This window comes from Aulonocara sp. 'chitande type north' Nkhata Bay, linkage group LG22 (genome assembly GCF_057382095.1).
Source record: "Aulonocara sp. 'chitande type north' Nkhata Bay isolate Kocher_YH1m ecotype deep benthic linkage group LG22, A_spYH_male_GT1.1, whole genome shotgun sequence".
In the NCBI taxonomy this organism is placed as follows: Eukaryota; Metazoa; Chordata; class Actinopteri; order Cichliformes; family Cichlidae; genus Aulonocara; species Aulonocara sp. 'chitande type north' Nkhata Bay.
In genome coordinates, this window is record NC_141364.1 from 29,184,234 (window position 1) to 29,197,275 (window position 13,042).

The 13,042-nt window shown below is 46.3% G+C and overlaps 1 protein-coding gene across 2 annotated transcripts in view; it reads left to right on the plus strand.

The window, feature by feature from the left end:
• Positions 1 to 13,042, plus strand: part of arid1ab (AT-rich interactive domain 1Ab) — a 54,946-nt gene that overhangs the window by 36,050 nt on the left and 5,854 nt on the right. For both annotated transcript variants that reach the window (XM_086279116.1, XM_086279117.1), the window contains exons 5-13: positions 5,678 to 5,918; positions 6,714 to 6,788; positions 7,274 to 7,444; positions 7,949 to 8,249; positions 9,767 to 9,915; positions 10,055 to 10,152; positions 10,234 to 10,443; positions 10,582 to 10,786; positions 12,595 to 12,727. In XM_086279116.1, coding sequence (XP_086135242.1) covers positions 5,678 to 5,918; positions 6,714 to 6,788; positions 7,274 to 7,444; positions 7,949 to 8,249; positions 9,767 to 9,915; positions 10,055 to 10,152; positions 10,234 to 10,443; positions 10,582 to 10,786; positions 12,595 to 12,727 — 1,583 coding nt within the window. The remainder of the gene's footprint in view (positions 1 to 5,677; positions 5,919 to 6,713; positions 6,789 to 7,273; positions 7,445 to 7,948; positions 8,250 to 9,766; positions 9,916 to 10,054; positions 10,153 to 10,233; positions 10,444 to 10,581; positions 10,787 to 12,594; positions 12,728 to 13,042) is intronic.

Sequence of the window (13,042 nt, forward strand, 5' to 3'; positions counted from 1 at the left end):
GTCCCCAGATACAGGTGGAGGCTCTGGGGTGGCGGCTGACATGTCAGCAACGCCCACACGTCTGTCTTCTTTTCAGCAACCCGCTGGCATTTCATGGTAATGTAGCATTGACTGGTGGTTTGACAGAACAAATATCTTAAATTGTACTTTGTCTAAGGACTGTGTGTCATTGGTGAATGATGAAGACAAGCGCTCTGATCATAGGCGAGAGATAATGTGCTTTTGGGCTCAGTAAGTCAAGTCAGCACATTCAGATTCTGAGCTGAGAGAAAGAGAAGAGAAACTGCGCTGAGGAAAAAAAATTCACTTGATCTTAAGCTTGAAAGGGAAGCGATGACTTTTCCCATGACCCCATTCTGATATCAAAAGCCTACTTTGTCCTGAACAAGTGGTAAATGCGCAGCGCTGGAGTGCTCTGCTGACGAGGTCGTTGGCATATAAACATAAACATCTCCAGAATGAGATGGCAAAAAAAAAGACAAAAAAGTTTGAGCGTGCCCTGTCCGCTTTGTGCTTCCGTGTTGTCTCCCAGTCCTCCCCAACAAATGTAATTAAAGGAGCTGGAGGGATATTGGGGGGTGTGGGGGGGTGAACAGGGCTTTGGTGCGTCTGCGTTTCCTGTAACAATGACGGGCTTCTTCTTTTGTAGTAGCTGACTGCACCGTGACCCTGCCAGGCACACAGGGAGGCCGTCGACAGAGACATGCAGACCTAGGAATGGCAGCAACAGGGGGGAGGGACTGTGTCGGCTCTAACGTGTCAACCACGTGGATCACAGTAACCATGGCAGCCCTTGACATGCAGCCAGCTTCCCCCTCTTCCTCTTCCATCCCTTTCTTCTTACTCTCTTCACTTTGCCACAGCGGATGTGTCGACTCTGAGCGAGCTGGGTTTGTTTTGTTTTGTTCTTTGCTGTATATATTGTGTTCAGCATCTGGAGGCCTGAGAACGAGGAAGCTTGCCAGCCCAGGCAGCGGGTGAGACTCTGAGGTCTGAGGATGACAGAATGAAGCGGGTCAGGGCAAGTGTGTGACTCAAAGATGAACTTTGGCACCCCCCCTCCCTTCTCTTCTTCCTCCTCTTCCTCCTCACCACCACCACCAGATCTAGTTACACCACTGACCAGGGTTACATGTTCCAGATACGTGTCATTAACTCCGAGCCACTACGCTGCTTCTTCCACTTTCTGCTTCTCATAACCTACCAAAGAAAAAAAAGAGGGAGGAAAAAAGGCTGGCTTGGCAGACTAATGGCTCTGGTCGAGCTTGATTGATTCAGTGAAGTAATCTGCAAATGGAATACATTAGGACGGCAGAGAGCAGAGCAGATGACTCAGAGACAGCACGGGCGAGAGAGATGTGGAGAATGTAAGAATTGTGGGAGCAGCGAAGATTTTCAGCATTTGTGAACAAGAAGTGCGTTAGAAGAAGGAGACGAAGAAGAATAAAATTCTGGAAAGTTTGTATCGTTTTTAAAATGAATTTGAAACGAATTCATCGTTCGAAACGCTGCTTTTTAGCCTTTGAAAGCTCCCGAAGTCTGTTCTGCACTTCTCAGCTCTGAAGTTCCATGTTAGGCAGTGCTGGGAAAAAGCACAAAATGGCTGCCACAGAGAGGCTTTCTACAGAAAGAGCTGCAGCTTCTCTGCTGCTCTCTCTGCAACACGGCTCGCCGGTCCTCCCCTTTCTTCCCCTGCACATAGAGAAATGGCTCGTTTCTGTATTTTCATATTGTCAGTTGTCATATTTGCCATTGATAATGCTGCTGTGACCTTCCTTCAAGCTCCCCCCCCTCCACACACAGAGTCACACACCCCACCTGTGCTCACACGCTACTCCAACTTAACCACGCCACTTCTCAACTCCTCCTCATGCCTGATCTATGTCCTCTCTCCTCCTCTTCATCATTTGCCTTAAATAATGAGCGTGTTGAATAGCAGAGCCTCAGCAGCATCAGTATCACCAGCATCCACCACCCCTCCCCCTCCGTCCTCTCCTCGCTGTCCGGCTTGTGCAGTCAGCAGAACAGGCTGGTGCTGTGCAGTATTGAGCTGGGAAAAATCAATGACTGCAGAGTGGGAGTAGGTAGGAGCTTGTGTGTGTGTGTGTGTGTGTGTGTGTGTGTGTGTGTGTGTGTGTGTGTGTGTGTGTACAATTCTTCTGCCTATCCAAGCTGAGGATTCAGAGCTGTCAGATATTTACAGAATGTTAAAGAGCTCAGTCTGTACGCTGCATACGTGCCACTGTAGCAGTGCACACAGGCTGCACAAACGGAGCTTTTGCCGGCGTTATCGGGCCATTAAGGGATATTTTAAATTTTGCGGTTTTCATGCCGTACCATGCAGCGTTGTCACAAAAACACATTTGTTTGGGTTTTTTTGTTTACTTTCCTGTTTTTCTCAGATGTTATGTCACTTTAAAGTCCTGCTGATTTATTCTGGTCCCAGTCTGGACCTGTTAGCACCAACCAGCTTCTTTTTGTTTCTTACAGATATTCTGTAATCTGGAGGAAAATAAAAATGACTGCTCTCACAACTTTATTCCAGCTAACTCAATCCCAGCTTTTTGCTGGACACATGATGCACACTTCAGTGTACCAATTAGCCATGCACGCCACACAGTGGACTTTAAAGTGTGGCAGGAATGACGACCGCTAACAGTCCGTCTCAGAGTTAGGAGTTCAATTTTAGCACCAGAACAATGCAAACGTGGTTATTTAATATGATTCTCTTGAGCTTTAATCAGTGCTGCTTGGAAATGGTCGTTGGAACCCAAACACAGCCAAAGATCGGTGAAATCCTGGTATTGCGTGATAATATGGTGGTCGTACCTTTAACCCGCCATCCTAACCCATCTAATCTTGATTGGTGTAAAGTGATAGTTGCTTTAATGGCATGATTCTTGTCTCTGTGTGTAGCTGGTGGTCATCAACCTCTAGGCTCCAAGACGACAACATAAATGTGTGTTTCATGCGTAACTAGTTTGGAGTTACATCACTGCCAACCTTTGATTAAAAGTAAATCTGTCAACTGAAAATAGGCTTAATAAAAAAAGGCAGAAACTCCACTACACAAACTACACACAAACGAAACTACACAAACTATAATAATCAGACAGTTTACCTCAATCCCCAAATCTTAATATGGTTTAAAAGCCACTGTGAGGCGGTACTACCAAGAATGACGACTGATATACTCGATTGATCTTGTTCTGCTTTTACACCCCCATGGATCTCTAGAAGTACCCCACATCCACGATCATGTGTTAAATCCTTTTTTCTGTCTTATGATGACAGTTTGTTCGTCTTGAGTGTGCATCCTCCTGCTGAGGTGTCTCCTCAGCTGAACCCACTAACTGAATCCTTTCCTCTTTGGTCTGTGTTGAGGAAGCTGTGGTTTAGAACTTGTTTTGTGGCTGAGATTTGACTCTGAGCAGCAGCTTCTGAGTCTCTGTGAGTACCAACTACAGAGGTGGTCATCGTGGCATCTGGCCAGTCGGAGCCCTTCAGATGGAGCCCTCTGTCAGATGACCAGTCTTGTGATCTCTTGGTTGGGAACAGGAGAAGGAGGGGGTGGGTGTAGGTCAGCTGACGATGCTGGCTGCTGGAAAAAGGGTTCCTGCTATGGTTGTTTGAGCAAAGAATGTCACGCTGTTCGGTTCCCTGTTCTTGATTCCAAAGCACGAAGACCTAATGATGTGCCTCTAACCCACTTTTGCATTTGAGAACATTAATTGGGCGTCAGCCAGGGAAACACTTTGGAGTGCGATACTCCCTTCCTGCTGCGTTTCACGTGGTTTTGTTGGTGCCGTATTTCCAGTGTGGGTCAGAGAGGCCTGGGTTTGTGCAGTCGCCGGAGCAGGAGAGGAAGAGCCGGAGGGAGGGAGGGCCGAAGGAACGGGGTGAGGGTGGATTGGAGGGGGAGGGAAGGGTGGATTCTGAATCAGCGTTGTCCTCCTGTCACTCCCTCTGGGGTTCCTCCATCAGGTCACATCCCAAAAATAGCAACGGGCGCCGTTTCAAGTGCAAAACCGCCGGCTTCGGGGCTGCAGCCAGCCTGCGAGTGTGAGATTTCTATGGGAATAGTTGGCCACAATCCAATGAGTGCTGCTTTATTTTTCTCTCCCACCCCCTCCTTCTCCTCCTCCTCCTCCTCACTCCCTCCCATTTTTTTCCCTTCCTCCAATGTGACTGGCAGATGAGCTTGCATTTCTGAGTGAGCACATGGTCTCCACGTGAGTGGCCAGTGTGTAAACATTCACCTTCCCACAAACATAATCATTGCCGGCTGCCTTCCTACCTTCCTGCCCGCCCGCCCGTCTTTGTGTCGCAGCCAGCGAGGCTCAATAACAACACCACATGGCACCAGAGCTCGTGCCCAGCACCAATTATTTCAACTGCCTCCCGAGATGACTCGCTTCAAATGTTTGTTTTTTTCCCCCCACTTTCTCTTTGCAAGTCAAACTCGGTTCTCCTTGCCAGCACGGATCATTATCGGCATTATGGGAGTGATGTGTGGAGTATTTTTAAAAAGGTGGGAAAAGAAGTCATTGTACCCAAATGTATTATTGAACTGTAATAGGGCTGGCAGCCTTCTATGAGAGAGTAACATACACACCCCGGTGAGGGCAAAGATTGCTGTAATGCATCAGTGCCCATTTGGATTTCCACTCACTTGATTTGACTTCTCTTGACTTTGACATGACACTGAAAATAAAACAGTCTCACCCTCCTCATGCAGGTCAGGAGGAGAAAAGCCTGAATATATTCATCGTTTCTTATTCATTTCTCCCAAATGTGATTCCCAGAATGCAGCCGCTTTCTTTTTCTAGGTTTTATACATTTTTAGAGCCTCATTTACATCCCAGTGCACACACACACCCTTACCTTTGATATCAAGTATCAGTTCTTCCACTTAATTTCTCTCTTCCCATCATAAGCTGAGCCTCCACAATGAGTGGCAGAGATTTTTTTTTTGTTTTGTCTGATGAAACCTGAACAGTTTTCTTGTTCTGTATTTTTAGCCCATATGCTCATCAGTTACTTTTAAAGGCAACTTGTTGGACAATGCGTCTTTTTGCCGCAGCCCCGATGCCATGATCATGGTTGTATCACAAAGAAGAGAATAACTCCATAACTCTGGTGGATTTCTGCTTCATTTGTTACCAGAACCATATCTGAACATTTCATCTTTGATTAGACTAGCATGCCTTACTACAGCAATTGTAATGATATGATATCTATCCCGGTGTACCTACTGACTACACTTCACTGCATATCGAGTTGATATTGCTAATTGCTTGGTAATTTCCCTTCATAGCTACACGTTTAGCTAACGGCTAGCCATTACAGCTTGAGAACTGTAGCACTGGCCCTTTTCTCCTCGTCTGTGGGCCTCGCCGCTGTTCTGGAGCTGCTTATCTGCTTAGTGGTTCTTCATGTTAAGGAGAACTCATCAGCAGCTGAGTCATCATCGCTTCACAAAATGATGCAAATGCTTCCACAAGCTGTAGGAACTGATACTTTATGGAAAAGCGAGAGCGAAATGTGTTGACTTGTTATCAGTAACAAGTTGGTGATGTGAATTGTAAAAATAAATTTGTTAAGCCACTTGTTACAGTGTAAACGAACGAATGCAGTGTCATCGTCGACTCATGTTCTGTTGCTCTTCTCCTTCAAGGATTTATCCGGCTCCATCGACGACCTTCCCACTGGTACAGAAGGCGCTTTGAGCCCGGGTGTCAGCACCTCGGGCGTGTCCAGCAGCCAGGGCGAGCAGAGCAACCCGGCCCAGTCACCCTTCTCCCCGCACACTTCGCCTCACCTTCCGGGCATACGTGGACCCTCGCCGTCACCTGTGGGTTCCCCAGCTAGCGTCACCCCTTCTCGCACCGGCCCCCTGTCCCCCGCTGCTGTGCCAGGTAAACGCACAATACCGTTAATACTGTTGTTTCAGACCTACAGCAGCACACAGCTAAAACATTATTCTGTTTCTACTCTGCTTTAATACAGTTGTTTTAGATCTTCCGGTCTTTAAGTTCAGTCGTTTTGAAATGGTCTTTGAAATCTGAAATTCAGCTGCGAAAGACTACGTAGGGGGATTTTATGGCAAGGAAAAATGTGAAAATTAAAACCAAGTTTGTTCTAGAAGAATAATAGCATTATGTGGGTGTCAGTAGATAAAGTACAAATGCAGAATATTTACAGGAAAATCACCATAAATATGATGTCCTGAAACAACTGAGCAGTTATTTATTTTCACTTGCCAAAGACTGCTAAATGTAAAAATGGACCTGCTCGATACGGCTAACCAACAACAATAATTTCAATGTCTTTGTAGTCAGCTATTCATCGTATCCAGCAGAAATCCTGTCTGACATATGTAATAAAAAACAGACAGATTTAGAGTTTTAATTCAAAACTCGATGCGGATCACATTTGTAATTTATGAAGCGATTTGCAAGATATGGAACTTTAAGTTTCTCCTAACATGATGCTAGTAAACCATTCGCTGACGGAGAGACGGAGGTTACAGTGCCACCCTCTGCTCATTGTGGAGAGACTTGCCACAGTTTATTAGCTTGAATGTGACTGGGTCACACTCATTTTATGGCCAGTATTTCAAAGTTTAAGAGCAAGAACTGATTGTAAATAAAGGAGACAAATTTCCGCGGTTCCCACGGTAATTTCAGACCCATGTCATCGCTGTCCCGCAGGTAATCAGATGCCTCCTCGGCCGCCCAGCGTCCAGTCAGACAGCATCATGCACTCATCCATGAGCCAGGACAGAGGTGAGTGTGTTGGAAATGTTTGCAAACAGAAACCTTTAAAGAGTATCTCCTCATGTGCTCAGTGGCCAGCAGTGTGTGCGCCCCATTCTCAGCAGCTTTTAGGTGTGATTGTTTGCACTTGTATGCATTCCTCCCATCTGCAAGCACTCCCCCAGGCTGTGCTTCTAAATAAGAATGTGCTCTACTTGCCAGGTCAAATGAGAGCAGGCAGACACACTGTACTGTGTTGTGTTTGTGAGGAAGTGAAGAGCTTGAGCCATAATGTGTTGTGCAAATGTATGCTAAAGCAGATGTAGCGTGGAGTTTTGTTTTTGTTGTTTTTTTGTTTATTTTCTTGGTTTTTTTTAACATTAAGTGTTTAACATAAGATACAATCGGCATCTAATTATTACCACTTACTATTGGTTGCTGAATTAATCAAACTTTGATATGTGTGTGTAAAAAAAACTAACAGTGTTGCTTAATGTTCCCTGTCTTTTCTCCAGTGTACATGCGCAATCCTCAGATGCCTCCTTACGGGTCCCCTGGACAGCCTGGCTCGGCCTTATCTCCACGCCAGTCTTCAGGAGTGCAGATCCATGGTGGGATGGGCCCTTATCCTCAGAACAATACCATGGGAAACTACGTCCCTCAGGGGGGCCAGTACGGCCCGCCAGGTGAGACATGAGGCTGTGAGTGTTGGGTGGTGTTGCTTTGAGGGCCTTCTGTACAGCAGGAAAAATAAGAGTGCAGTGTCTCCGCTCTGTCATATCAAGCAGACTTTTTTTCTTTTTTTAATACTCAAAATATTATGAATGAGTTTACAGTGGTTGTCCTGTGACCATCACAGTTTCACAGATAGCCCAGATTTTTTTTTCTAAGAGGTTTTGAAGTTTCCTCTCACTTCTTACATTCATGAAATTATATCAGTGCACTTTGAAGTCTCAGATGGTTTCTGTGGGCTTTGAAGAAGTTCTGCTATGAGTCATAGCAGAGAAAGGCGGGAGCCAGATAAAGCCCGCTTCATCAGGCTGCTTGTTCTGACAAGCTGAGGTAAATTTAGAGCCGGACTGGTGAAACTCTTTATCCCGTCAGTGAGAAGTGACTAGATGAGATCTGTTTTAGGCTGAAACACAGCAGGAGGGCATGAAACTCTAAATGTTGATCTGTAACACTTTCAGGTTATCCCAGGCAGCCCGGCTACACAGGGATGCCCAACGCCAATTACCCCAGTGGCCCCGGCATGGGTGGCTCCATGAACCCCATTCCCGGTCAGGGCAGCGGGGCTCCGTATGGAAGCATGCCACCGGGCAGGATAGGTCCTGGGCAGATGGGCACTCGGCCTTACGGTCCTGCCATGGCCTCCAATATGGGCGGCATGCCTCCTCAGGTGGGGTCCGGCATGTGTCCCCCTCCGGTCATGACGAGGAAGGATGGTGGTCCTTCCGTGCACCACGGACCAACAAACTCTATACACAACAGGTGGGTGCTCCTGGCTGCATCAGTGACATCTGTGTGAGCCTGTGACTGTTGAGGGTCATTGAATTTATAGCTTTAAGGAGATTTTCTCATCACTTTGCTGTGTGTGTGTGTGTGTGTGTGTGTGTGTGTGTGTGTGTGTGTGTGTGTGTGTGTGTGTGTGTGTGTGTGTGTGTGTGTCTGTCTCTCCTTGGTTTGCCTCACACACAAGCCAGTCTGTTACATGTTTTAGTGCTTGAGTGGTGGCAGTAGCCCAAACGCTTATCTATCACAGAAGAGGAGATGGTCCCTGCAATCACTGAATCACATCCTTCCTAAGCAGGGATGCCTGTTGAGCCTACAGAGCAGCTCTTGTGGGCTTGGCAAATGGTACCCTGTGACTTAAATTAATGTTTCCTACAAATGAAACTGAACTCTGTGAAGGAAAAGACATAATTCAGTCAGGCAAAGTCTGTATTTGCAGTGGATCCTTTCAGGGATTACTTCTGACTAATTATTAGTTGATTAAATAGGTGAAAATAATTAGATTAGTCAACTACTGTAGAATCGCTGAGAAAAAAGTTAAAATTAGCACAATAATCAGAAGAATTCTTTCTGGACTCAACGTTTTGATGCTTATGTTATGTTTTTTAAAAGGAAACATGACCATATTTGGACAAGGCCCTAAGGTTGCGTCTATGAAATGTTTTTTTTCTTCTTATTTTTGTACTCTTTGCTCAAATTAAGGTAGAAAAATAGAATGCTAGAATTGCATTCACCAAAAACTGCTGCACAGACATATTGGATGGGCTGGGTAGTACGATTAAGTTGACAGCAAACCATATTATTTGTCAGAAAATTCCATTAAAATTTATCCAAAAGGGAGCAACAGCACAAACACCGTGAGGAAGTCCAGTTCAGAGACTCGAATTAGCAGCGCTGAGACGTAGCTCACCTCCAGCCGCCTGTGTCAGCGCATCTGTCAGTCATAGCGGCCATAAAAGTCTCTGAATGTTTAAGTTAAAAACAACAGTCAGTCACTGTGGACTTGTTCTACAGGAAAATATTTATAGAAGCCAAAGCCACATTTTTTTGTATCAGGCTGTGAACACGCTTTTTGAAACATCTGAGTCTGTGGAGACTGACTTTCTTTTGGAGCCAGGTTCAAGTGACCATTGTAGAAACAGCACTAATTTCACTCTGACACAGCCTCGAGATAGTACCATTCATTATCTGGAATAAAATTCTGCAGAACTGCACTGACTCACAGGGATTTCATCTATCCTACCTCCCCAGCTTGCTTGTTTACAACTTCCTGTCACAAAGAGTGGGACTGTGTGCCCTGGCAGTGGCAAGTTGCTGCTTGCCGTCTTAGAAACAACATGTTAACTCGGTTTGACATTAGAAAAATAGAAATAAGTAGTTTAACTGACCAGTATTTCTCGTTTCTGCTACAGGGGTGGCAACTTTTAATCATCCTGTTGTTTCTTTGTGGTTATTGTTTTTTAGCATTTCTTCTAATCAAGCATTCTTTTCTGTAGGCCACCCAGCTATCCTAACATGTCCCAGGGCATGATGGGAGCAGGCTCTCCGTATGGCCCAGGCATGAACAGCATGCACAGTATGATAAACCAAGGTGGGCCAGGGCCGTATCCAATGGCAGGAGCAAACATAGCCAACAATAGCCCTGGTGAGTACAAGTGAAACTATAGCCCTGATCAGGTGATTGGAGTACAGCTGCAGGCCTGAGGGTTGTGTCTATAAAACAGTTTTATAGACTGGTAATCGTTTTATTTTTATACCCTTCTGTCATTGCCCCGTTCTCCCAGGAATGGCTCCAAGTTCAGAGTTTGGCATGGACAAAATGAATCCTGCTCCGAAGATGAACAACAAAGTGGACGGGACTCCCAAGCCAGAATCCAAGAAGGTACACATTCAAAGTCCAGCTTTTTCCCCCGCCCTCCCTTTTTCTCGTTCTTACGATTTTCTTCCGTCACCCGTCCAACAGAAGTCGAGCTCTTCCACCATCACCAATGAGAAAATAACCCGTCTGTACGAGCTTGGCCCGGAGCCAGAGAGGAAAATTTGGGTGGACCGATACTTGGCCTTTGCTGAGGAGAAAGCCATGGGCATGAACAATCTTCCCGCTGTGGGCCGTAAGCCCCTCGATCTCTTCAGGCTCTACATATCCGTCAAAGAGATCGGCGGCCTCACCCAGGTACACCTGGACTTCCACCTGAATTTGATGTGAATCCTTCAGATCAGAAGGACGATCGTCGGTAATTTAAAAAAATAAATAAATAAAAAAATTCGTATACAGCTTTCTGAACCACCTCCTTCCTCTCTCGCCCACCAGGTGAACAAGAACAAGAAGTGGAGGGAGCTGGCTACCAACCTGAACGTGGGCACGTCGAGCAGCGCAGCCAGCTCGCTCAAAAAACAGTACATCCAGTGTTTGTACGCCTTTGAGTGCAAAATGGAGCGCGGCGAGGACCCTCCCCCAGACTTCTTCAACACGGACACCAAAAAGAACCAGCCCAAAATCCAGCCTCCCAGCCCAGGTGAGCGCTGCTGCTCCGCTTCACTGTCACACAGTTTACTGCCTCCTTAGATTTAAAATGCAATGAATGAATCTTATTTCAGATTTCCTTTTCTCCCTTGGGCGCAGTTTGGATTAAGTACAATTCATAACATCATCTCTGCTCTATTTGCCTCACATCAGCTGTCTATAAACTAGTCTATTTTATTATATCCCATTAATTGCCGTTTTTAAAGCCATTCATAGAGCATTGTTTGTCATCTCATGTAGGAGCAGCCACCCTCCATAAATCGCTGCTCCCCTATATCGTAGGAGTTATAAATGACGGCGGCGTAGCTGTAAGTCCTTTGGACGGTTCCACAAACACATGCCTTGGGGGAATAGTCCTTGGCATTTGCACAGAACATGACGAAAGACTTGTCCTTTCCGACTTCCCCACTTTGATTTTTGTGGCAACGGTGATGACAGCAGAATGCTAAATGTTTCAATGAACTGGGTAAAAGTCAGCGGATGAACTGGCGCTCATTCATACCAGTTGTTAAGGGTGAGGAGGTTGCAGCCAGGAAGGGTCATTGCTTGTTGCATGAGATGCTGTTTATTTTGGAGGGGACTCCTTGTTTATAGCTGCCAGGAGCAACCACACCGGGAGCAACCACATGCTGCTTCAGTCTGGCTGAGACCCAGGCTGTCAGACACGGGGCACTGAGTCAGCGCCGGGGTGTTGTTACAGGAGACATCAGGGTGCTTGTCAGCTGGCATCAGCCCTCTAGTTAGTACGAAAGAAGGGCAGGGGAGGGTTTTGGGGGTGGGGGTGGTGGAGGAAGTAATGGCAGGAGAAAGGCAGGAGGTGATTTGGCGATAGCGATGCTCCGTCAGTGGCGTGTCCTCGCTGCCTGGTGCCTGGCCCTGGGCTACAGCAGCACGGCAACACTCCCTGGAGATTAGTGCTGAGCCAGAAATGATGAATGGGGGAAGAGGGTTTTGTGTGTGTGTGTGTGTGTGTGTGTAAAAGTCACACGATTCTCTCTCTGACTCTATTTCTATCATGCCCTCCCTCCCTTCATCTTTAGTAGAGGGAAATCCCTGCCCAGAGGGGGTGAGGGAGGGTGAGCCAATGAATGTTGTGTGCATGCGTGAGAGCTCGAGAGGCAAGAGGGTGATGTGAGAAAATGTGAATAACTGTGACCTGCCAGTGACCCGGGTGTTGTGTGTGTTTGTGTGTGTGTGCCAGTTTAATGAATGGGAACCTGTGACTCATCAGACTGGCTTGCTAATAGTGAGAAGTCCTGAGCTGAAGTTAAGGATGATTGCTAGTATGTCACACACACAACACAAACAAAATATCAGTCACACCCACACACACACATTCACACATAGCTGGCTGTCTCCTGTCTCTACAGCCCAGGCAGTAATCTGTCACAGTGAGGGTTTACATCACTGTTTCCTGGTGGTTCCTGGAGCCCAGCGGTGTTTGAGGAGGGGGCAGGAATCCTGTGATGAGCAGGAAGATTCAAGATTTTTTGCTGGCTATGCACTCAAAAGCCAGTCAGCTCGACACAAACTGTGCAGCGCTCAGGAATTTCTTAATGGGATTTAGGATTGCCAAAAGCAGCATGTGCTCTAAAAGCCCCCAGCAGTGTTCTGCCTAACCCGCCTCACTATCAACTATCAGCTCTTGCCTTTATTCCTCGAGCGAGGAGGAGGAGGAGAAAGGGATGTTCTTTGAATTCTCTGGAATCTCTGAGTGTTACAAACCAGAGCACTTGACTGTTTTTCTTTTGTTTGTTTTTTCTCCCACTTAGTCATTGTGTGTATCCTTGTGTTTTGCAGCTGGTTCTGGATCCCTGCAAGGACCCCAAACCCCTCAGTCAACCACTAGTTCAATGGCAGAGGGGGGAGACCTGAAGCCCCCCACACCAGCCTCCACCCCACACACGCAAATGCCCCCAATGCCTGGCGTAAGGTACGATTCAAAAACCAGCGTCGTGCTTCTGTGGCGTTCGTACTAAAATCTCCACCTGTGGTGAAATTGGATCAGAGAAGCAAGAACTGGAATACGAAAAACAGCAAAATATGCTTTAAAGTTATCACTGATGGGGTTCTGTTCACATGTACACACAAACACCAGACTAGTCAACAGGAATATGAAAGGATTATAGTTATGCACTTTGGGCTTAGAAGACTACAGTAAAAACTGTCTTCTGTGTCTTGTTAGAGGGACAGACAGAAAACATTCAAAAAAAGAAATTAACAAGAAAACTTAGAAAAGTCTTAATTA